Source organism: Bactrocera tryoni, unplaced genomic scaffold (assembly GCF_016617805.1).
Source record: "Bactrocera tryoni isolate S06 unplaced genomic scaffold, CSIRO_BtryS06_freeze2 scaffold_25, whole genome shotgun sequence".
Taxonomy (NCBI): domain Eukaryota; kingdom Metazoa; phylum Arthropoda; class Insecta; order Diptera; family Tephritidae; genus Bactrocera; species Bactrocera tryoni.
The window spans coordinates 28,402,606-28,429,369 of NW_024395977.1; the positions used below are offsets into that span (position 1 = coordinate 28,402,606).

The window sequence follows — 26,764 nt, forward strand, 5'->3', positions numbered from 1 at the left end:
CCTCTTGAAACTTGTAGGTAGATAAAGGGGGGCGGCAGAACATCCTTGGCCCCGGGCGCCCGAAGTTGTAGCTACGCCACTGGCTGCTATGCTCCTCCCAGTGCCTCAATTAAAGATTTTGAAGACTTCCACCTGGAACTTGCTCTAGAAATCAGAGGAAAATCACCAATTATAATCGCAGGCGACTTCAACGCGTGGTCGACCGCTTGGAGTAGTGGGCGCACAAACCAACGTGGGCGTCTGATAACTGAATTCCTCGGCTTACGATTTTGAATAGCGGGCCGCAAAATACTTTTCAAAAGGGAAACAAAGGCTATATAATCGCCCTCATGTTTGCCAACGAAGCTCTTAGCAGACGCATTAAGTGGGCGGTGGAAACAAAACGATTTTGTGCCGAACTGTTCGAGATGGTCTGGAGTTCAGCAAATATACAAGGCGAAGACGCCATGCACTTTGTACCTATCCACAGTGCGAAAAGAATTGTTCGCAGCATGCGACGCAATCATAGTAGGACAGTAGAGCACAACAGCCGGAAGCCAGCGTATTGGTGGAATGAAGAAATAGCTGGGCTAAGAAAGCTCTGCAATTCAGCTAGACGCCGCCTACAATGTAATCAACGGGAAGAAAACAGAAGAACCTTCTAAAATCAGCCATTGGCCGCAGTAAAAAGAAGTGTTTTGAAAAACTCTTTTAGGAAACAAACGAAGACTCCTAGGGAACTGCATACAAAATCTGTATATCTAAATTCAAAAATAAGGCACAACAACCCAAAAGTGCATCCTTTTTGAAAAATATTGTCGAAACTTTGCTTCCAAAACACCACACTTTTCTTATGCTCAGCCTCGAACTGAAGTCGTAGAGCCACCAGTTAGTTAGTGACGAAGAAATATTGGCCATAGCCAGAAAAATTAAAAGCAGTAATACGCCTGGATTAGATGGCGAACCAAACAGAGCCTTGAAGGAAGCTATTACTTTGAAACCAAAATTAGTCGCAGAAATGTATAATGCGTGCTTAAAAGAAGAAATATTTCCCTACCCATGAAAAGTACAGCGTTTGGTTCTAAACCAAAAAAGACTCCGGAGGAACCTTCATCATATCGGCCCCTATGCATGCTTGACACTATTGGCAAAGTATATGAAAGCATAGTAAGAAACTTTTTGGAGTTAGTAATCCAGAAAGCCGGCGGAAAAAGAAGTCCACCATTGACGCACTATACGATGTCGTTGACACCGCGAAATACGCAGTAAGTGGCAAGTGATGGAAAGGCGGAACAAAAAAATATTGTACGCTAATCACCCTCGATGTGAAGAATGCCTTCAACTCAGCAAAGTGGGCAAGCATAATCAAGGCTCTGTATGAAATGCGCGCTTCTCAATATCTTATGGAAATTGCTATAAATTACTTTGAAAACAGGCGACTGTCGTTCGATACAGATGAAGACACCAAGAGCTCCTCAACGCGTTTAGAACTTGCGGAGCAAAAGACTGAAGTCTTGCTCATAAGTACAAGAAAAGTGTAGGAAAGTATATCTCTCACCATAGGGGAGTGTAAGATTCATTCACAGCCACACCTAAAATATCTGGGAGTAATAGTAGACTCAAGGCTAAAATTTAAGGACCACCTAGAATACACTGCAGGTAAAGCGAACAAAATCCTGAATGCCTTATCAAGAATGATAGCAAATAAAGGCTGCGTACGTTCCAGCCGGCATTTTTTACTTGCAAAGGTAATGAGATCGGTTGTGTTATATGTGGCTCTAATATGGATCCAGACGTTAGGCATCAAAGCATATACCAGACAAATAATCACAGTGCACAGTATGTCGGCACTAAGAGTTATCAGTGCTTTCCGAACAATTTCAAGCGATGCAGTTGAAGTAATAGCCAGTATGATATTCTTTGACATCCAGGGTGACGAATACGAGCGAGTGTACAAATTAGCAGAGCCAACTATAGGAGACAAAAGAGGAGAGAGTGAAAAACTTAACTAAATGGCAGTAGCGGTGGCAAACTTCACTCAAAGGCCAGTGGACAGACGTCATGGGGACCTCGATTTACATTTAACCCAAATACTAAGTGGACATGGATGCTTTAGAAGCTATGTGTACAGATTCCAGCACGACATTAGTCCGAATTGTCCGTCATGTTCAGAGTGATGTGAAGCCTCTAAGCATGAATTCTTTTATTGCCCGCGCTTTATAAGTGCAAGGGAAAAACTTAAAACTACACTCGGCGGTAGTTTTACGGTGGAAAATTTCACGACATTCATCTGTCAGTCCACTGAGAAGTCAGCGAAGCGGCAGCCTCAGTCATGACAGTTTGATTTGTCCATGCTAAAAAGGGTCCCCACACAGAGCCGCTATCCGTCCCCCGGAAAGGTAGTCGTCTTTTATGGTACCAGGGTTATCTCAATGACGAGGCCAAGGCGAGGGTTGACGTACGCCCTTATGAGGCAGTACGTTCAGAGTCGACCGGCGTAAAGAAGGAGCCTCTCAACTTACACCTACCACGCCAACTTAACGACGACGGGGGGAAACGTACTCCGAGGCCTGCCAGGGTTTGAACGGGACGGAGGCAATTGCGACAGTAGCTCGACAGCCATTTCTGATGGGAGTCACCGCATCATACTCAGGGGCCAGAATGCCGCTACCACCAGCTTAGGGTTCTAACAGATCCAAATAAGTTTTCCTACTCTAAAAACCAGTTTAATGCCAAAAAGTCGTCTATAGAGCTGTAAGGCGGTGAAGGCCGCAGGCCATTTAGCGTTACCCAGGCTGCGCCAGCGTGGAGGCGACCTGCACTACATCCCATTAATAAAAGCAGCTACCGTCACATCTCCCAGAGCATGCGTTTGCCAACAAGCGGCTTTTCGTCACGTTGGCAAACGCTAAAAATCATAAGTTGAACAAATTTCTGATGTTTCTTCTAGAATGGAAAACTGTCAACCCCCAAACCCGCAACAGACAGAAAAGAGTGACAAAAGTAGAAACACAGTTTTTATGGACTTTCAATATTTGTCGTTTCTAAAATATTTTTCCGTGGCTCGCGTCGATATGTATGCATGACAGCTCATACTTAAACATACATATTTACGCTGGTGTATAGGCGAAGTTGTTAGAGCGGCAAGGAAAGCGGTGACAATTGCCGATCGTTATCTTATTTTTTCAGCAAAGCTCGGATTTTCTACCAACAACACAATGTTGTGACGCTTTGTCGTCGAATCACTCCTCCGACACATTAACTGTTTGACAAAAGGTGTGCTTCGCCATTGGTTCTCCGTGTCAACGGAGATTTTGCTTGTAGCATTGAGTTAACATATTTACATACATGCATATGTTGCATGTATATAAATTTACAAACATTATGCGTATGGTCCGTCATACTTATTTACATGCATACATATTTATATATGAGCACACCACTTGGTCTTTTAAGATTATATCAAAACTTTTAATGTAAATGTATAAATGTAAAACTAATTACCATAGACCTATATTAAATGTATATTTTGGTAATACTACAAACAACATTAAATAATAAATATTTGAAAAGATTTTATGGAATCATCATGAAATAGGTCAATTATAACATAAGTATATGCTTTGATATCAAAAATATACCGATCATCTATAAATTATAAGCAAAATCGTTGTGCATAGTAAATAAGCGAATCAGTAAGCATTCATTTCTTAACATTGGAATTATCATTATTTTTCTCATTTAACACTGAAAATGCTCAATTCTGATATTTTCGAGTCCCCTGATGCAAAACTCTGGTGAAACACACTTATGATCTGTGGTCTGTGGTGAAACTCCCTCATCTCTGCCGAGTACCACTGCGGAAAGTTACGATATCTCAATTGAGAACCTTCTCTATCAGTCCTATTCTGAAAAAACCTCTCAACTGAGTTGAGAGGAAAAATTTGAGAGATTTCTTGTGAGGCTATTTTTGCTCAACCCTCATAAGAAAAAAGCTTAAAAAAGTCACCACGTGAGGTAAAAAGCTTTTTGCTGTCAAACAGCTGTTTTAATAAAAATAAGCAAACAAAAATCCACCTACTACGTACATTGCTTATCATCTACATAAGCATATCGCTGATAACCAATAAATAAAAAATAAATCCAATATTTGTTTATGCATTCATAAAACGATATAAACGATAGTAGAAAATCATAAAATTGAACTCTGGTGCCTAATGAAATATTTTATTTATTTTTTGTTCAATTACCAGATGCAGTAGATTTGAAAATGCTTTCTAAAATTTAAATATTTTTGCTTTAATTAGGCAGAGTTTGATATTATATTTCAGACGCTGTTCTAATTAACTTATTTCACATCACATTACATTTTGTTATTAATAAAATTATAGCTAACCAAACTAGATATATGTATGTATATGTTGGCTTTATTTTAAACATATGTATTAATAGAAAGATTGGTAAATAGTTTGTATAATATAGAACATTACGTACTGCTACATTAAGGCTGTAAAATCCTTTCCGGTTCATGAAAAGTGAGAGAGGAGTAGTGGCGTCTGTGCTTGAGGGTGAAACAATCCCAATATGGGTACAATCGATTTCGCCGATTGTGCCCTTGATTCCAAAGCATATAACTAATACCAACCCATTTTTTGTAAGAGCCATGCCCGTAAAAATACAAACACGCCAGGAAACGCAGATCAAAAGATATACTCGACTTCTGCACATCATGCGGCACCAATTCACCTATAAGTACTTTACATAGCGATTTTAGGAATCGAAATGTATTTATAAATGTTGTGTCTTGCATAGTAAAAGGATCGCTTTTGTCTCGTAAACCCTTCAAAATTTTCCTTCTACCCCCCGATTCCTCCTCCTCAACAATTGCCGCATACACAAAGAACTGTTCCTACATGCTAGTTATAACACTCAAATATTTAAAAAAAAATGTCAAATATTGATGTAAAACAAAACAAACACAGATGTTTTCTATTATGATGGCTGCTTTCACACGTCACAGATATTTGTGATAATAGTGAGCATTTGAGCTTTTGAATTTTCGCCAGAATAAGGTAACCCTCACTATAGTGAGAAACATCACTGTAGTGAGGTTGGTGACTTTTGTGAGGGCATGAGAATAGAGCTGTATGACAAAGAACGTTTATCATAGAGAACGTTCACGTTTTAGATATCGTAACTTTTCGCAGGGGTACTCGGTAGAGATGAGGGAGTTTCACCACAGACAAATTTTAAGCGTGTTTCACCAGAGTTTAGCATCAGGGGACTCGAAAATAGCAGAATTGAGCATTTTCGGTGTTAAATAAGAAATATAATGCTAATTTCAATGTAAAGAAATGTCCGCATACAAATTCGCTTATCTTCTATGCGCAACCGACTCAGCATATAATTTATAGATGATCGGTATACTTTTGATATCAAAGCATATACTTAGTATGTAAGTTTGTATGTGTATTAAAATTGACCTACATATGTATTTCATGATGATTCCGTAAAATCATTAAAAACATATAATAGATTAAAGTTTGTATTATTACCCAAATAATTAATATAAGTTTAAGGTAATTAGTTTTAAATTTATACATTTACATTAAAAGTTTTGATATCATCTTAAAAGATTTAGCGGTCGCACATGTGCTCATATATTATTATGTGTGCATGTAAACAAATATGACAGACCATACCAGTGGTCGGCAGGAGAGGATCTGTCACTGTGTTGGTGAGCACGAAAAAAAAGTAGCCCAGTGAGAAATTGGAATTAAAATTAAGCATCTAATCTAAATAACTAATAGTATAATGAAAATTAACAAAATGTCTTTTAAGGATATAGTCTTTTAAGGATATATTCTTATCTTATCTGTAAAAGACTTGGAACATAAAAGGCATTGCATGGCACCAAAGACATTTAGAATCATAAAACATTTCTTGCAGGGCATATTTGGTTTTTCGTTTTGTCGTTGCTGGCTCAATAGATAACTTGATACGAGACTCTTTGGTTCGAGAGAGAGCTGTCAATACTCGCATTTTTTATAACATTTGCCAATGAAGCCACTGCTGAAAAATATTAGCTTGGGCACTTAATAAATTATACAAAACACTAAATTAAACATTTTGAAAATGCATACATAAGTATATAAATGCTAAAATGCAAAATCATTAATTAATTTAAATAAACATTTATTTTGCCAAAATATGTTCGCACAGTTCAATGAAATTTCATTTCACACTAATTTCGTCAAGTAATTATAGCGCTGCTCTTCTGGCATCCCGACTTTTTCACTAACTGCTGGTTGACGGCACCCTGATTGTGTTTTGTTGCCAGCTCAGAAAACAGATAAGGGTGCCCTGCCAGCTGACAAGCGAGAGAGCAAGAAAAGAGATTCTGATCAAGTTATCTATGGCTGGCTCGACAACGACTGAACGATAGAGCGTAAGCGTACGTGTGAAGTTAGTTTGCGCAATTGTGCTAAGGAATGCCGACCACTGGACCATACGCATAATGTTTGTAAATTTGTGTACATGCAACATATGTGTGTATGTAAATATGTACACTCAATGCTTCATGCGAAATTTCCGGTGACACGGACAACCTATGGCGAAGTTCACGTTTTGTCAAAGAGTAAAGTGTCGACGGACCGACGCGTCGACAAAGCGTCACAACATTGTATTGTTGGTAGAAAAAAAATGTTTTGCCGAAAAAATAAGCAACGATCGGCAATTGTCACCGGTTCCCTTGCCGCTCTAACAGCTGTACCAACAAACTTGTGTAAATATGTATGTATATGTATGAGCGTGCATACATATCGAAGCAGATTTTTGCAACCCGCGTAAAAATATTTTTTCCATTCCTTGACAAATACAAATACATTCTACGAATATTGCTTTGAAAAAGTAATTTAATTCAAATGTATTCAATTACACATATATGTTTTCATTAATATGCACAAAAAGAATTCATACGAATACACATGTTTGCATAAGTTAATTTCCCCTACGCGGGAAATAATAAAAAAAAATGTATTTTTATTTTTGGTCAGAGCACGAACTCTGGCCGTCTTTATTCGAGTCTAAAACGGACTGAAATAATTACAATTATCAAACTTAAATGTAAGCTTAAACTAGCCTTAACTGATCCGGTCACCTGTCTTGCCTGGTGATCGGATTCCTAGAACTCCCTTCTGATCGCTGCCAGAACGTTGGCGCGTGTGCTGCGTTAGCAAAAGCTTGGGAGCGGAAGTGAAGTCTGGGTGTTGCAAGCAAACGTCGGCGCGTGTGCTGCGTCAGCGAAAGTTTGGGGGCGGAAGTGAGGTGCCTTTGGCACTGTTAACGTATTTGGCGTTAACTCCTCCCCTCTTAAATGCGATCGTCCTCGATCGTTCAAAAATATGGTAGGTCATTGATTCTAAAATTTTTAGGGGGTAGGCCGATGGCCTCAGCAGAGTTTGTTATATGCCTATTATTTGCGGTTGGAATTTCAACCTTGGGTATTTCCGCTTTCCTTCGGATTCTAGGGATGAATTTTGAAAATATGAGAAGGATTATTATGATGCTGCTTAGTGACAGCATCGAAGTTTTGCTTATAAAAGCATCTGTTTTTAAGAGCGCGATGCTTTTGGTGTTATTAATATGTAGCTCGTGTAGAGCTTCCATTGACAAAATATCAATGCGTTCGCTTTCGGATGGGGTTGGCTGTAATATAGAGGGTATAGCGATCAGTTGAGAGGCTTCCAAACTATAAAATTTTTGATTATTTATCTTAAGAGATATATTATGAAATTTTATTAAGTACGTTCCGGCAACAGTATAGTTTTCGGTAAAAGTATTTATTGTTCCGTTAAAATTATTTAATAAAATTATACCCGGTGATATTTCTTCTACGTGGGTACGTGTTGGTTATTACTAATTTTGGATGAAGAATCTAGGCTTTTAATCAAATTAGGTATACATGTGCTGTTACTTATATTAATTATTTGATTTCTTCTGCATATACTGATTTGATGGGAAAATTTGCATTTTTCTTTAATTCCAAATATTTCTGTTCCATTTGTTATAATTCGATCAAAATTTAAATTTACAATTCCATTAGCTTTCTTTACCGGCTTAATTATAATGTTTTGTAAGTTTCCCTGCCTGTTATTGGTATTTTGATGATGTATAATAACATCGTCTCGTTATACATACATTACATTAACTGTTGCAAATTCTAATGCTTCTTCCGTGTTTGCGAAAGGCATGTTTTCTTCTTCGAGTTTCTCTATTGCCGTACTTATTTCGATTTTATTTAGTAGTATTGAATTTATTACATTTTCTTTTGCCCATTGTAGAGCGTATTTAACATTTACTAACTCCTCCTTAACTCATCTTATTCTACTTCCTATGCTTAGGGCTATATCCGTTTTAAAATGGTCATCTTTTCTTATGAAGTTTACAATTTCGTTTGTAGTATTTATTAGATGGTTAATCTTTTTCCCTAGCGCTTCATTTATTATAACTTGCTTATTGCTATTTTCGGTTAGTTCATGCAGGTTTAGACTGATAGTTTGAAGGTCCTCATTGTCCGGACTCCCGGCATTGATTGCATTGATAGCTCTTTTCTTCCTATTGTTCTGGGGCTTAATTTCTTTAAGTACTTCGGCTGCTTGTCCTAGTTCGTGGTCGATTATGGTGTAAAACATGTTGTTTTTGGGTATATTTTTGTCAACGTAAGTGCGCATGTTTTGTATAAAGTCGTCGTAACTATTGAGATTTATTACGTGTACAATCTTGAATGTCCCGTCCTGTATCTTGGCTTCGCCGTCACTGACAGTAACTACGTAGGATGAGGAATAGTCCATGAATTTTAAGTCGGCGGTGCATGATAGAGATAGATAGATAAAGGGAAAAGAAATGTCGGTGTTTATTGTCGGATTTTGTTTTTGTGGGCTATTCTACCAGTTTTTGTCTTTATAGTAGTATTATAATTTTCGGCTACAATTTCTTTTCTGTATCTAGGGGATAGCTTATTCCCGATTCGTCTGTCGACCTTAATGTATACAACGTCTCCTACGCGGTATTCCTTGGGATGTGATCTTTTCCTATTGTGGTAGCTTAAGTCTTCGTTCTGTTTTTTTAACAGTCGTCCTGCAATTTCCTGTCTTTCTTTATTGGGTAAATGTTCAGCAGAGCGGCTTTTCCGAAAACGTGCACCAATTTTCGCGGGAAATGTCTTAAAATACTCGTTTTAGTTCTACTTTACGAATATGTTAGGTGCGTGCTTTTAAAAACAATATTTTCTTTGTGTTAATAGAAAAATATCGTATTTCCCGAAATCAAAAATTCACTTTTGCACTTTACACGTCTTTAGATGTTAAAAATATATTTTCTTTAAATTATATACACGTAATTATTGATGCTGTTTAGTAATTTAACAAGAGAAATTAGTTTTTATGTTATTTTTATAAAAATATGAAAAACTTCATGATCACTTCACTTCAATGGCAAGGTATGTTCGAAATTATGGCATCACTGCTGTAAATTCGAATGGGTTCATGAACTGATTTTAATTTCTTTTTATTTTTCCAATTATTATTATTTTCCTATTATGTATTTCTCATTTTTAGCAATTCTCGTTCAGACTCGAATATTGAGAATATCGATATTTTAATTTCTTTTTATTTTTCCAATTATTATTATTTTTCTATTATGTGTCTCTCATTTTTTTCGATTCTTGTTTAGTCTCGAATATCGAGAGTATCGATATTTCGAAACCGATCGCTGCTTGTATCACTACCCAATTGAATTTCGAATAGTGATGCCATTTATAGCGAAAATATCGTGCAAAATCATAATATTTCTTTTTGTTTTTATTGCAAAAAAAACATAAAAATAGATAACGCGCCATACATATTCGTGAATCGGAATTAAAAACGATTTTTTTAAGACATTTCCCGTGAGAATTGGTGCACGTTTTCGGAAAAGCCGCTCTGCTGAACATTTACCCTTTATTGATTAAGTTTGGATCGCTATTGATCCTTCTACCAAAAAAGGCTTCTATTGGTTTCCTATTTATTGTTGAATGGATGGTAAAATTATATTCTTTAATGGATTTTTCGAGCAGTTCACGGCATTATCTCTTGCAAAGTTGAATGGAAGCGCTCGACTTGTCCATTTGAGCAGCTTGTATATGGGGGTGTTCGGAAGATTTCTATGCCGAATTCATTTTCGATCATGAAATTAATTGAGTCGGAGTTAAAAGATTTTTCATTGTCTATAATAACTTTTTCGGGTACGAAGGAGTATAGAATGTCTCTCAACGGTTGTTTTATGTCCTCCGTTGCTCTGGATTTAATGGGTTTCGCAATTGCGTATTTCGAAAATTTGTCTAGTGCAGTCAGGACTAGTTCCTTGTTAGTTATAAAGATATCCAAATGTACGATTTGCCCTGGGAATTGTGGTATCGGTGTGGGCTGGAGTAAGGGTTTTGTGGGGTGTCTATCGTATTTATTTTCTTTACAGGTAATGCATTTGCTAATGACTTCTTTTATCATTCATCATTGATGGGAAGTAATATCTTTCTATTATTTGACCTTTATTTTCGATGCTATGTGTTCGCATGTGTGTTCGAATTATTACGTTTTGCTGTTCTTCTTCTTACTTTGTATTTACTAAAATGGAGTGGGTATAATTCCTGTATTAACCCTTGTGTCCGTTCGTCTGTTTTAATACAGTTTACGACGGAGGGATTAAGGTGTCTCTTAAGGAGGCTAATTAGGTTGTTTTGGGTGTAACTTGGTTCCGTAATTAAATGCCTATGGTAGGTAGGGAATACAATTTTAAATTGGTAACTACGGATCTGATCAGTTGTTACAAAAATTTGGTTCTTAAACGCATTAATTGGGGTTTCCACGCTATAAATTAAATTGTGGCTTGAGCTTTCGTCGCTATGTTGAGTTACTGTTAGAGAATTTACTTGTGAGGGTCTCGACAAGGCGTCTGCGACGACATTAGATTTACCTGGTGTGTAGTGTAACTCATAGTTGTATTCTTCCAATATTGCTTTCCAGCGCTTCATTTTAGAGTTATTATTTTTGTTGCTCAAGGCTTATGTTAAGGGTTGATGATCAGTATATACATATATGCACTTTGGCTGTACCGTATAGGTAATTTCTGAGCGAGTTCAATGCCCATATGATGGCAGGCATTTCTTTTTCATTAGCTGCATAATTTTCTTCAGCTTTATTTAAGGTTCTTGATAAGAACGTTATGGGTTTGTCTTTCTGGGCCAAGACTGCGCCTATGGCATGATTTGAGGCGTCTGTCGTTAATGAAAATTCTTCCTCGAAATTGGGATATGCTAGCATTAGGTCTTTGGAGACCAAGCTTTCTTTTATTTTATTAAATGCATCGATGGCATCAATGTCTAACTTAATTTGGATTTTTTCAGATTTATTTTTGCTTATCCTGCCTTCCTCCCCTCTTTAGAGTGTTGTTAGCGGTTTGGCGATTTTGGCGAAGTCTCGCACGAATCGACGATAATAGCCTCTTAGGCCTAAAAATGAGCGGAGCTCTTTAATTGTTTTAGGGTGTGGCATTTTCTGTATTGCTTCAACCTTTTCTGGGTTTGTTTTTATGCCGTCTGGGGAGGTTATGAACCCCAAAAATTCTACGGATTTTTGAAAAAATTTGCATTTATCGAGCTGCACTTTCATATTTGCAGGGTTTAGAGTTTTAAAAATTTTATTAATATGGTCGAGGTGTTCGACCTCTGTTTCGCTGAAGATGATGATGTCGTCTATATATACATAGCATATTTTGCTGATATGTTCGCTCAATATGTCATCTAGTGTCCTTTGAAAAATGGACGGCGCGTTTTTTAGCCCAAAAGGCAGTCGGGTAAATTCGTATTTACCGTTTTTAATTGAGAATGCCGTTTTCTCAATATCACATTCTCTTAGTGGGATCTGATGAAATCCGCTTTTAAGGTCGAGCACGGAGAAGTACTTCTTTTCTCCTAATTGTGCTAGCACTTTATTAATTTCCGGTATCGGATATCTGTCCGCTATTGTCAGCGCGTTGAGTTTACGGTAATCTATGACTACCCTGTATTGTTTGTTCCCTGCCGAATCTGCTTTTTTCGGCACGATCCAAACCGGGCAATTGTATGGGGATCTAGACGGTCTTATGATACCGTCATCTAACAATTTCTTTATTTGGGAGTCGACACTTTGAAATGGCTCTCCATTCTAGAGGAGTATTGTACGACTCAAGGGCAATATCCGCGTTCCCTACTATTTTGTTGCGAATAACGCTTAATATTCCATAATATTTAGGTGTTCCCCTTATGGCTTCGTAAATTTGGAGAATCCTGTCCACGGATTTCTTCCACTCTCCTGGTTGACCCGAGAACTCTCGAAGACAACGGACTACGTCCGGAATTTCATCAAGGTCAGTCAAGTTATTTCAATTTACCGGGTCGATTCCTTGATCGGAGAAATCGGCAAAATTAGAATTCGGATTTAGTGCGTTTTGCACAAGACGCTTGCCGTGCGTTTGAAAAATATTTTGGACCACACCCATGACTGCTGCAGTCAATTGATCCTGATTGGCTCCTAATCCTACTCCATGGGCGGCCTCTGAGGTCGAGGGGCCCTCTTGAGCACCTGCTGTCGTGCCCTGCAGAACAGGCGGGCGTATCAAATTATTCGGCTTCGACATTTTATTTTTATATGTGATACCTCTTTTTTTATTTTTTATTTGTTTTTATTTTTACCCTTTCCAGGAAAGGGCGCTTTTCTCTTCTGGAGGGTCCCGTAGGAATCGCAGAATTAAGCTGTATTGTAAAATATTGTTAGATTTCTGTTATTGGCTGTACAAGCCGTTGTTTATAATTTTGTTTTTTATTTAATCTTCTTAATACTAGTATCTCTTTCTTTCTAATACAAAAAATATCTCCTTATTTATAATATTGTATATGTGGTATAAATAAAAATTTATAGCTACGTAAAAATCCTGTGAAGCATGACGAGGTGACGCTGGAGATTGCTCCCTTTCCTCCTGCTGGCTACTTGGGATCTTCCTAGTCGCACGCTCCTCGTCGTCCTCTTCCAAGCGTGGGTTGAGGAGTCTTCTTGTGGATATTCTGCTTGCTATTTTTCGCTAATATTGCGATTGGGTTTCGGCAGATCGGCTTTATTTCTGCACACAATGCACACAAGCACTTTTGATGATTTACAGTTACTGGTTTCTTTTTGTTTCTGCCTTAGTTAGATACACGAACTCATTGCGGCAATATTTGCACATGTACGAGGAAGCACATCAAACTGTATTCAAAATTTTGGTTTTCCCTTTGTGAATTTTTAAATTACAAACTTAAATATTTTCATTCACTGTCTTTCTTATAAATTTCTTAGCGTTCAGCGATGCACTCATAAGTCATTTATGTTTATGTAAAACTCTGTATTTTTGTTTCACTTTTATAATTTTCCAACTGCCGTTAGTTTGTGAATTACTTTTATGTACTTTTAAATTTTCGCTGAAAGTTCTGTTTGTTCTGCGTTCGCGCTCAATATATGCAAAAATACACTTTATTGTGTGCGTACTGTTTTCTTCAATAATTTGTTTAAATTTTTGTTGCACTGCACTTCGATAATTGCGATTGAATAACTGCTTAATTCTGTCTAAATATTATTTATTTAGCTTGAGTTAGTTCAACTTTGTAAAAAAATTTCATTCATTTTTCAGCTATTGCAAATGCTGAAATTTGTAACTTCAACTTTTCACCAGATTGCACTTGCACTTTATATTTTTAATTGTCCTTTTTTTAGAGGACTCTTTAACCGGCAGCGTAAACTTTTTTCGCGAGCGGTCCCTGCTCGGGCGCCAGTAAATTTCCCCTACGCGGGAAATAATAAAAAAAAATGCATTTACATACAAATTTACATTGTGCAACAATTTCGTGACGTAACAGTTTTGCGTTGAGAAGAACAAACATAGAAATGCATACAAGTTTTAAACAGAAAAGTAAACACTTTTGGAAATTCCCAAAATAATATTAATTCATTCGTCTTTGCAGGAAAAATTTCAGTGGAATGTTTAGAATATTGTTGCGAGAAAAGATATAAGTAGTTTTAGGCACATCCACAATAAATAGAGTAGCATGTGTGGAAATTGTTCAAATGAAGAAAACCAGTGAAAGTGTACTGTTGTATTTATTTAAATTTCTAAGCATAAATATATTAATTTTTTAAAATGAAATGTGCAGTGGCTTGTTGTAATAATTATTATGCAATTAAAGGATCGAAAACGAGTTTTTTCAGTTTTCCGGCCGATTTAAAAGTTGCCAAAAGATGGGTGTTATTTTGCAAAAGAAATGATATATTTATCATTTATTTATATCTTCAATATAATTTCACAATTCTTTTATCATAATTTCATACATCTGAACTTATAATATATGTATATATTTATATACAACACAAGAAACGTCTTCTCCATTTGAATCACAACTTAATAGACAATTTTATTATCAATAGGCCGATATATTTCTTTAGAAATGATTCAAATCTTTTCACTCAACAATATTCAATCGCTTCACTAAAACTTTGCATTAAAATCGAAAGAATTAATAATATTTTGCGAATTTACAAAAGTTTTTACTTTTCTGTTTACAATTTGCAAGCCATTTGACAGTTTTTCACTCTTGTTCTTCTCAACACGGAACTATGACGTTTCGTAATGGCGGTCGTCGTAATCTTGTATTCTATCATTCTTGGATACGAGACTTTTTGATTCGAGAAAGAGCTGTCAAAACTCGCATTTTTTATAACGTTTGCAATTTATGCCATTGCTGAAAAATATTAGATTGGGTATTTTATAAATGTCTTTTGGGCATTTTGCAATTTCAACACTACCGCTGAGGTATGCAAATAGCGCGTTACCGATATTATTTTTGGGTGCCCGGTTCCCCAGTAGGCCTATAAAATATATATATACATATATATGTACATATTAAAAATAAAGACGTAGTTAACAAATTAAAAAAAGAATATAAACATCAGAAACAAAAACAATTCATAATGTAACAAATTAATGTAATAAAAAAACAGAAAAACAAAACAATTCATATAAAAATATCACAAATTTAAGATATATGTAGTAAATACATATATATATGTCGAATCGCTATTAATTTTGTTAAAAGGAAAAGAGAAGAAGGCGGGCAACATGTACCAATTTTGTCATCTCTAATAAAACTGTCATCTCAATTGAAATATTGGCATCTCTGTTAGATAAAATGTGTATACCATTTTTGTCTCATCCTTTTTATCTCCGTCTTCTGTTTATTGTAAGAACGAGTTCAGCAGAGCTCTCTGTTTCGCGTAGCCTCGGCGTGACAACGTGTTAGAAAGAGAGAAAGAGAGCAATCGCGGCGAATTTGATCAGTCGCGTTTCAGACGATGCTTGGATGATGCAATATTGTGAAGTAATGGAGCAGTAGTTGCTGAGCGTCATAAAAGAGTGGTCACGAAATGTCACAGCCGAGGAAATGCACAACTCGCAGCAATATTTCAGAGGCGGCTTTAATAATGGATAGCCACAACACCATTCCGACATATATTTAATACTATTGTGGAGGCGAAGTAGTTCGTAGTAAATAGTATTAAATGAATATGTACTTTAAATTACAACTATGTACCTCTTGCAACTCTGTATTCCTTTTCTATATTCTCTTTTGTTACATCCTTTTATAAACTGTAAAGACATGTTTATCCATATTGAATAAATTCAGTCGTTATTTAACCTTAAACCTTCTCGGACCATCAGGTTATGGGCCCAGCATCCCATGTGATCGCGAACGACTGGTCGATATAGAATAAAAGTGCATTTAATTAATTGAAAAAATAATTTGAGACTTCAGCATAATGGCTGGTATAGTAAGAATCGAGCCGCTAAACGCGGAAAATTATGATTCTTGGAAGCTACAAATGCGGGCAATTTTAATAAAGAATGATTTGTGGGAATACGCTGATGGCACTAAATTGTGTCCCACAGACGAGACAAAACTCTCCGAGTGGAAAAATGCTGACCAGAAGGCATCAGCGGACATTACGTTGGCGATAGCGCCATCAGAGCTAGGGCTGATTTCAGAGTGCAGAAGTGCACGTGATATTTGGATAAGGTTGGAATCGACATTCCAATCAAAGGGGCCAGCTAGGAAAGCAACGTTACTTAAACGTATAGCGTTGTCGCGTATGTCAGAAGACGAGAAAGTTCGAGAACATCTTAACGGGTTCTTTGATGCAGTAGCGAAGCTAAAAGAAATAGGCGTCGAAATTGGCGACGAGTTACTGGCAATTTTGTTATTGTACAGTTTGCCGGCGTCATACGAGACATTTAGATGTGCAGTTGAAACGCGAGATGAACTACCGAAGCCAGACATTCTTCGTGTTAAAATTCTCGAAGAACATGAGTCGCGAAAGTCAAAAGCAGACAAAGTGGAAGACAATAACGTGCTTTACATAAAGAAAAAGCAAAGCCAATCGTATGTTGATCGTAATTCGTCAAATTCAAAGGAAACAAAAAAGTGCTATCGATGCGGTAAACCGGGACATTTCGCGAGAAATTGTAATGACAAACAACAAGAACAAAATACGTGTGTGAGTGAAGAAACGAACGAAAAGGCAAAAGTGGCTTTATGTTCAGTAGAAAAAGCATTTGCCGTCCCTATAGGAAATATGAGATGGTGTTTGGACAGTGGCTGCACATTTCATATGAGTGCGAATAAAAACATTTTTGAAAGTTTTAAACTAGTAAATGACGAACTAAATTTGGCAACTAATTGCTCATCGAAGATAAGAGGTGTTGGTAAAGTGTGCACCACAGCAAACGTTTGCGGAAAACAAATTGACTTAGACTTAGAAAACGTTTTACATGTGGCCGATTTGCGTTCAAATTTGTTGTCTGTTGCTGAAATTACTGACAGGGGTTACACAGTTAAATTCAAAAAGAACGAGCCCGTGATTATGAACAAAGATAATGAAGTGGTGTTGGAAGCTGAACGAATTGGCAATTTGTGTTATTTAAAAACTTCGAAAGATTTCGCAAATTTGGCAAATTACAAAAACAATATTGATTTGTGGCATTACAGAATGGGACACGTTAACGAACGCGATTTGAAATCAATGGCAAACGGTTCGGCATATGGTTTAAAATTTAAACAAACTGAAGTACTTTCCGATTGTGAAATTTGTGCAAGTGAAAAGCAAGTGCGTGCAACTTTTCCTAGATCAGATGGAAACAGAGTTGGCGATCTGCTAAAGATTGTGCACAGTGACGTGTGTGGACCAATGAGGTGTGAGTCCCATAGCTGTGCGAAATATTTTGTGACATTTATTGACGAAAAATCAAGGTGGTGTGAAATATTCTTCATAAAACAAAAATCACACGTACTGAAAGTTTTTAAAGAATATAAAGCTAAAGTTGAGACATTCACGGGAAAGAAAATAAAAGCGTTGCAATCGGACAACGGGCGTGAATATTGCAATAATGAATTTAATACATTTTTAAAAGAGTGCGGAATCAATCGTCGACTTACGGCACCGTATACTCCGCAGCAAAATGGTATGGCTGAACGTAAAAACAGAACTCTCGTTGATATGGCCAGGTGCATGATGAAACATGCGGGTGCACCACCATCATTTTGGGCTGAAGCGGTGAATACGGCGTGTTATATTCGAAATCGTTGTGTAACAAGAACAACGGGTGAAGTTCCATACCGGGTATGGACCAAGAAAAATCCGACAGTGGCGTATATGAAAATATTTGGTACAATAGCATACGTTCTAAACAAAAATCCTTCAAAAGGAAAATTCGATTCGCGCGCTGAGCCATGTATATTTGTTGGCTACTCAGGCGAATCAAAAGCGTACCGTTTATATTCAAAGACTAAAAAGTGCATTATAATAAGTCGTGACGTAAAGTTCATCGATAAATCTGCTTTTGATGGAACTTTTGAAGAATTTGAGCACGAAAATGAAAAAGACGCTGAACATGAAAATAAAATGGACGTTATATTCGAAAATAGTAATACAGATAGCGAGGTCGAATGTGGGAATGAAGACTTGGTAGACGCGTCTAATTGTGAGGTAGGTGTAGGTAATAAACTACGTGGCAGAGGCCGACCATCGTATGTACGTACGGGGCAAAGGGGGCGACCACGAAAAGTGTATCGCCAGTTAATCGCTAATAATGATTCAGAGGAGGAGGTTACTGATCCAGACGATTTCTACGAGTGCAACGAAGCACGTTTTATAATTCATGATCCGCAAACTTTGGCATATGCTTTGATGTGCGAGGACGCGTCTTTATGGGTAAAGGCGCTTGAAGACGAATTTTTGGCGCATATGAGAAACCAAACTTGGCAAATAGTTGAAAAGCCTTTGAATCGAAAAGTAATTGGTAACAAGTTTGTGTTCCGTACAAAAGATGAACATTTAAAGAAAGTTCGACTGGTTGCAAAGGGTTATGCTCAACGACCGGGGGAAGATTTTCACGAAGTTTCTTCTCCGGTTGCACGGTCAACTTCAGTACGGCTCTTTACAGCACTGAGCACAGAGCTGGATCTGCAGATACATCAGATGGATGTAGTCACCGCATATTTGAATGGAGATCTAGACGAAAACATCTACATGGATGTTCCAGACTTACTTATGAGTGTGTTGAAGAAAATTCAACGAGGTCAACCTGTGTGCTTAAAAGGCTTGACAAAGTATAGTAGCGAAATACAACAAACAGCAAGAGAATGGCAAGCAGCTCTACAACGAGAAAACCCCGTATGCCTAGTGAAGAAAGCATTGTATGGTTTGCGACAGTCAGGGTTAATGTGGTATCACAAATTATCAGCAACTCTAAACAAGATTGGATTAAAATCAACGAAATTTGATCCATGTTTCTACGTACGTCGAGAAGGTGGTAACATTATGTTGGCTATTATATACGTAGATGATTTGTTGTTAGCATCTAATAACGAAAGTTGGTTAAAAACAACGAAGAAAACGCTCTCGCAACATTTCGATATGAAGGATATCGGTAACGTCAGTCGTTGTTTGGGTATAGATTTTCATCAGAATCTAGAGAAAGGCTATATATTTATATCGCAGAAGACATACGCGGAATCAATAGTGAAGCAGTTCGGAATGTTAGAGTGCAATCCTTCGAAAACACCTATAGAAGTGAATTGCAAACTTACCATTCCTACGACAAAAAATGAGGCGATTATGGCGAAATATCCATACCAAAGCTTAATCGGCGCTTTGATGTATTTGGCGGTATCTACAAGACCAGATATAGCGTATGCCGTAAATTTTATGAGTCAATTTAACAGCAACTACACTTAAGAGCATTGGAAGTCAGCAAAACGAATTTTACGTTACGTCAAGGGCACAGTACAACAGGGTTTACTATATAAGAAGACAGGTGCAGATTTGTATGGTGTAGTTGATGCTGATTGGGGAGCAAATTCATTAGACAGACGATCGTATTCAGGTTTTGCATTCATATATGCTGGGTCGTCTATAAGTTGGGAAGCACGGAAGCAACGTACTGTTTCGCTTTCCAGTACTGAGTCAGAGTACATCGCCATAACTGAAGCTGCTAAGGAAGCCCTTTATTTGAAAGGCGCTTTGGAAGAAGTGGGAATTGAGTGTGCCAGCGTAAAGTTATTTAACGATAACCAGAGTGCACAAAAGTTAGCAGTATCCTCGAATTTCCACCCTCGAACGAAACATATCGATGTACGGCATCATTTTATCCGAGACTGCGTACGAGATAAGGCAATTACACTAGAATATATGTCAACACAGAAAATGCCAGCGGACATATTAACTAAGGGTCTTACGGAACTGAAGCATAGTAATTGTTCATCAAGTTTGGGCCTTATCGAATGCAATCAAGAAGAAGAAGATTAAGCTCTCTACTTCGAGAGGAGGTATTGTGGAGGCGAAGTAGTTCGTAGTAAATAGTATTAAATGAATATGTACTTTAAATTACAACTATGTACCTCTTGCAACTCTGTATTCCTTTTCTATATTCTCTTTTGTTACATCCTTTAATAAACTGTCAAGACATGTTTATCCATATTGAATAAATTCAGTCGTTATTTAACCTTAAACCTTCTCGGACCATCAAATACTATTCTAATTATAATTTTCCTACCAAAATACTGTAATTTTTGAAATTAATTCTACACTAAGTACTACAATCAATATTGTGATACAATGAAATATTTATTTTTATTTAACGTACGTAGTAGAATTTAATTACAAATATATTATTATTATAGCAGAAACAGTGGAGAACGTAGAATCGTGACCCGTGTCAGCTGATACGACCTATCTTATGGGCGGACAATGTAAGTGAACAGTGAAAAACGCTACTCCCTTCTCTCTTTGATGTAGGATGCCGTGAGAATTCACGGCATTTGGATTTTTGCCGTAGAAACGTGTCAGTTCAATTGTTCAATTCACAACCTGTCGCAAAGCATCGTAAAATCGTAACATTATAAGTTTTTACACTTGTTTTTTATATTTTTACGATTTTACGATGCTTTACGACAGGTTGTGAATTGCTCAATTATGTTTGAAATTTTCTTAAAATAACTCAAAATCAGAACATTGTTCAAATGAAAACAAACAAAGATGGCTGAATTCTGCGTTTTTACCACGTGCTCAACTTTTAACACATTTCGCTCGATAAGGAAGGAAAAGAAAGGAAGGGAGTAGCGTTTTTGAATGTTTCTGCTATTACCCATGACCGAGTAAGTTAATATTTTTACGTTCTTCGCGCCGTGAACCTTCTCTATTATAAACCAGGGATAATGGGATGCCCAACTTACTCCACTGTGAGAGCGCCTCAAAATAAGCGTTTTTTATAACATTTTCCACTGTGGCCACATCGAACAAAATTAGAATTTTTGGGCATTTAAATTAAAACACCCAACATTCTCTATATTTTATATGTGTATATTCTCTATTTGCCGAACATTCTCTATCCACCGATATCCATTTTATCCCTGAATTCAGGAGATGCTCTCCACATGGCTTCTTCCTAGTTTTTGTATGTGATATGTAAATATGTGCGCAGATGTGTGCGAACGCAATAAGCGACATCAAATTAGACATGTTTATGAGCGACAGAAGAGTCCTTGTGTGAATGCAGTTTTACGTATTTACCGACCGACTGCAAGCGACATCTGTCAAATATTAAAATAAACACGTTCTTAAGGACACAGTTATTTAGACAGCTGCACGACTACACGACTGAACAAATAAATTTACTTATTTTTTGCACGAAAAATTTCACTTGAACAAAATATTAAAATTTATTGAAGTGAAAGGTATAGGTATGGCCACAACGAACCCTGCAAGACGGAGGTAACAGATTGCACAAACACATTGAAACATTTTCAGTTGTTCACTAACACTGCTACATTTTCTGGAACTTTCAATTGAATGGGAGAATACGTAAGTAAGATAGAGAAAAACTATCGACATTCTAAACATATTGTAATATTAACTTGCTAGAATAGGAGAGACGAATGCCCAATTTTTCAAGAAGAAGAAAACGAAAAGCGCAGTTTATTTTGGATTTTAAAGAGTTCGTTCGTTACTTGATAATTTGATACTTTATAATTAATTTCTATTATTTATATATACATATGTATATTATTAATTTCTTTTGTATAGAGAAACTAAAAGGCTTAACTAGGAGAAAAAGGTAAGCATTGTGAATTGAATGTTGTGCGTATAATTAAAAATTTTAATATTACAGAAAACATTTGGAGGATTCAAATATATTGGGTACAACAAACAAATAAGAGAGTAAGTTTTAAATTAGTAAAGCTAAATAGTGCATATTTATTTAAAAAAGTTGCTATAGATTGTGCATTTTTGTGAAATATGTAATTTGTACTTAATATCTACATATATATGTATATACATACATACATGTGTAAATGTAAAAAATTTAAAAATCAAAAATCTTTATCAAAGTAATATTTGTTGCTTTATTATATTTTTTAATTAAACGACCACTTAATATTTTTAATTTTATATAATAATTATATAATATTTTTTTTTTTAGTTTTCGACGTGGATATTTGATTCCTATCAATCAGTTAAGTTTTAGTTTTAAATAATGAATAAGAAAACCTTTTCAAACCTCTTGAGCAAGGAAAAATCGAAATTTGAAGCTAAGGTGGCAAAATTTCGAAGACTGAATGAATCTGTTCAAGAGGTTTCAAATGATAGTTTCGATAGGTTAGAGTTAGGGATTAGTGATAATGAACCAAGCACCAGCAGAGCAAGTGGTAATAGGTTTGAGGATTTTTATGATAGCGATAACGAAACCAATAGTAGGTATTTGTTTGAAGAAGATTTTCAATGTGTTGAGGAGGTTGAGGACCAGTCCGATAAAGTGGTCGAATTGAAGGCGTGGGCAATTAGAAATAATATTTCTCAAAATGCTCTCACTGACCTGCTTCAAACTTTAGATAAAGTTGGTGTTAATGGCTTGCCATTATCAGCGAAAACCCTCCTCGGAACAATGCGAGAAAAAGTTTGCGTTGAAGCCATACCAGGTGGAGAGTTTTTGTATTTTGGAATAGAAGAAAACTTAAATTCTCAAGAATTTGACTTTTTAGAAAATTACGAAAAGGTGGATATTGACGTTGGAATAGACGGGCTGCAATTAACAAAGTCGTCAAAAAATTGTCTGTGGCCTGTCATGGGTTCAATAGACAATTATCCTCATGTTAGTCCGTTTTTAATTGCCTGCTTCCAAGGAAGAAGCAAACCAAATAACCCTGAAGATTTCCTTAGAGATTTTTGTAATGAGATAGGTCTTCTTAGAGCAAACGGACTGAAAGTAGGTAGAAATCAGTTAATAAAACAGTTCGATATTAGGTCCTTTACCTGTGATTCACCTGCTCGCGCCTTTGTGACTGGAGTTATCTCTCATACAGGGAAAAATTGTTGTCCAAATTGTGTATGCTCAAGTCGTTATCTGAAAGGGAGAGTTAGTTTTTCAAGCAATGTAGGATCAGCGCAAACTGATGAAAGTTTTAGAATTAGGAGAGATGGGGAACATCATAGATTAGAGTATAGGGAGAAAGAAATTATATTAGAATCTGCAAATTTTAATATGGTTTCACAGTTTCCTTTGGAACCAATGCATTTAGTAGACTTAGGTGTAATGAAAAAATTATTAAAATTGCTTATTTCTAAAGGAAATATTTCCGTAATGAATGAGAAGCTGCGTTATTTGGCAAAATATGTGCCGTCCGAGTTTTGTCGAATAGTGCGTGACTTTAATAAAATAAGCAATTGGAAATCAACAGAGTTCCGACAATTTTTGCTATATACAGGTATATTTGTTTTAAAAGACTGCATTGATGAATGCCTGTACTATCATTTTCTTTTGCTTCATGTCGGAATTCGACTTCTTTCATATGAGCAGTCAGAAGAACACCAATTAAATGTAGCTGACAAAATTTTGCAAGAATTTGTTAATTTGTTTTCAAGTATACTTGGCGAACACCTAATCAGTTTTAATGTACACGGCATATTACATTTAACTGACTGCGTAAGACGGTTTGGCGCGATTGATAATTTCTCCGCATATAAGTTTGAGAATTATATGCAAACATTGAAGAAAATGATAAAAAAGCCGGATAAAGTATTGCAGCAATTAAAAAATAGATATTATGAGAGAAAGAATATGTATGCAGCTTCTAGCAAAGTTTCAAAATTTGGGGTATTTTCGTTAGATTTTAAAAAAGATAAGGATAGCTTTTGTTATTCAGAGAAAACAGGGCCGATAAAACTCATTGGCGAAAAAATAGAGGGCGATGTTTTTATAGGCCTTCTTTTTTCTGGGACTTACGATTATTTTCAAGTGCTAATTGCTTCTGCAGATTTAGGCATACTTGTAGGTAAAGTTTCAGAAAATGAGGTAGTTTTAAGTAGGTTAGATATTAAATATAAGTATTTTTCCATACCTATAGATGATAAAATTCTTTTAGTTCCACTCATTCATCACCTTTTTTATGATTTTTCATAGAATGAATTTCGATTACCTCGTAGAAGAAATCGATTCCGAAGTGGAATGCTCACAACCTTTGGGCCCCTAAAGAGGTTGTATTGAACATAAATATTTTTCATTTTTTAATAATATTTTTTTACAGATAAAGTGTTTAAACCAAATTCTTACAATCTCGTTTGCGCTCCTCCAGCAGAACCAACAGAAATTGTGGTACCGTCACCATCGTCTGGCGGCCATGCAGGTATAATGTATTAATATATAAATATATTAGTATTTGTTTTATAAAAATACATTTATGTTTTTCAGATATAATCCAGAAGCTGGATGCTATTGAGACCCGTCTCACTGCCATTGAGAAGTCCCTAACAGACAAAGTAAGTAACGCAGTATTACAGTACCAAATTAAAACGGAAGCTAATTTTTATATTTTAATTTTATAGATGCCAGAGAAGGCCGAGGTGCAGGCGCAAAGTAAATTATTGCGCGAATGCCGCGTCATTGCGGCAAAGACGCACCATTCAATTAGCCGCATCACCGGTGATTTGGAGGACGAGCATTACGTGGAGCTCGCTTCGAAACTACCCATGTCATCGGAAGAGCACGTGCGCTTCGTGGAAGACAAACTTTCCCAAAAGGAAAGCACGGATGCTATGGTAAATATTTCGTTTTTAAATATTATGCGATTGTAATATAATTTACTGTAATTTTTTTTACAGATGCGGCTAATATTGAACTCAAAGGGCGCAAAAGGCAGTGTGGACGGCGTACTTCGTGGTTTGTTTTCAGACGATGTAATGTACCATTACAATTTAGAGGGGCGCAAGGAGAAGAAACACCTACTAAAACTAAAGTGCGTAGGGTTAGTTTTTGGTAAGTTTTTTTACTGGTATATATTTGAATGCCTTAACTTATTAGTTTAATTTTAGATATATTTCCTGACAAGGATGAAAGCAGTATATGTGGGGAGCTCCGGAGATTTGTGGCCTTAAGCCACAATCGTTATAAACAGAAGAAACATAAACTAAGGGCTAAACTAATATAAGTTTTATTATTATTACTTATATGTATTAGTGTTAAGTTGTAAATACTAGTTTTAAGTTGTACATATTAGTTTTAAGTTGTAAATATTAGTTTTAAGTTATACATATTAGTTTTAAGTTGTAAATATTAGTTTTAAGTTGTACATATTAGTTTTAAGTTGTATATATTAGTTCTAAGTTGAAGTGTCTAATTTTACTTTTAAAAATATGAATTTTTACAATTACAATTTTTAAACTCAAATAACTTGTATATAATTTTTCTACCGAATGCAATAATAATAGGCATATTATTAATTTAATTAAAATCTGATTTTGATTTTATTATTAAATAAAGCAAAATAATTAAAAAAAATGACTTTTATTTAAAATAATTGAATTTGCTAGAAGTAACAAATGGGTAACAGAAATGCTAGTTACAGCTTGTTCCTGCTAACATGATTACATGTTAAAGGTAAACTGATAACCAAAATAATAACACTAACAGATATTCGGGTAACAAATACTTTTTGTTATCCATAACACATAGGTAATCTTTGCGCTAACAAAAGAATTTGTTACCCGTAACATACTGTGAAGAGATTTGCTAACAAATGTTTGTATTCTGTTAGAACAAGGCAGCATGCGATATTTGCCATTGGTTAGAGCGAGATAACCATTGAACATTAAATAGCTATGTGTTACTTTTTTCCCACTCTCTGAACAAAAGTAACAAATATTTTAACGAATGCAAAAGTGAACAATAACAACTCGTTTACACGTTCGCTAACAACTACTCGTCTTGCAGAGAAATTGTGTATATCTCGCCTATTACACGAAGCAACTTTTGTTGCGGCAACTCTTGGAGAGAGAGGAGAATCGCGCCGAGTTACCAGTGTTCAGCAACTCGCTTTGTGTTCTTATTCGTAACAGTCCGCTGCGACGTTTTTCGGCATTCGTGTTCTTTCTTTCGTAGTACATAGTTGCATTTGCGTATCTCTTTTTGAAATTAATATTTTGAATATATTTAAAAAATTGAATTTCATCTTTTGGTAAGTAATTTGCAAATATGTATACAAATATACATAATATAATATAAATATTTTAGAAAATGGAGTATGACGAAAAAATCGAATTAATTAAAGATATTGTGAAATGTATGGAGGAAGCCATACAAATTGATTCAGACGATAGTAAAAATGGTAATATATCTTTGTTTTAATAAATAAAATGTATTTTTTAATTGGCAGAGCTGATTAATATATGTGATAGAGTGGCCCAAATACCTACAGTTATGTGAAAAATAATAAGGACAGGGATGCAAAAACCCAAAACTTCAAAATATTCCTAGTATGCCATGAAAAATGCCGCCAGTTAACGGTATATTTTTTTCACTCATTATTTACATAAACAAATTCCGTTAGACAAACGCAAAGTATTTGCACACATTTTGGATACAGGCATTCTGTGTTTAACATATTCAGTATTCGGTTGTGCGATTTAATGAGGACAGCGTGTCGTTTTAAGACAATATCGAATTTTCTTTTATTAAAACGTGTTTATTTGCAGAGATAAGGTAAGAATAATATTTTCAGTTTTAATATCAATCATTTAGAACCAGATTTTTTTCTTTGTTGAATAGATATGGGGCAGGGTAAGCACTGCGATCCGAAATC

The 26,764-nt window shown here is 36.0% G+C and overlaps 1 protein-coding gene across 1 annotated transcript; it reads left to right on the forward strand.

Annotated features, from left to right (window-relative positions):
* The first annotated feature begins 21,661 nt into the window (after nt 1–21,661).
* LOC120780846 lies at nt 21,662–25,290 on the forward strand. Its single transcript, XM_040113085.1, has 8 exons — nt 21,662–21,747; nt 21,802–21,851; nt 22,114–23,551; nt 24,215–24,313; nt 24,379–24,446; nt 24,513–24,725; nt 24,789–24,942; nt 24,999–25,290. The coding sequence occupies exons 3-8, from the start codon at nt 22,168–22,170 to the stop codon at nt 25,112–25,114; spliced, it is 2,034 nt and encodes a 677-aa protein (XP_039969019.1). The 5' UTR covers nt 21,662–21,747; nt 21,802–21,851; nt 22,114–22,167; the 3' UTR covers nt 25,115–25,290.
* Nucleotides 25,291–26,764: the final 1,474 nt, after the last annotated feature.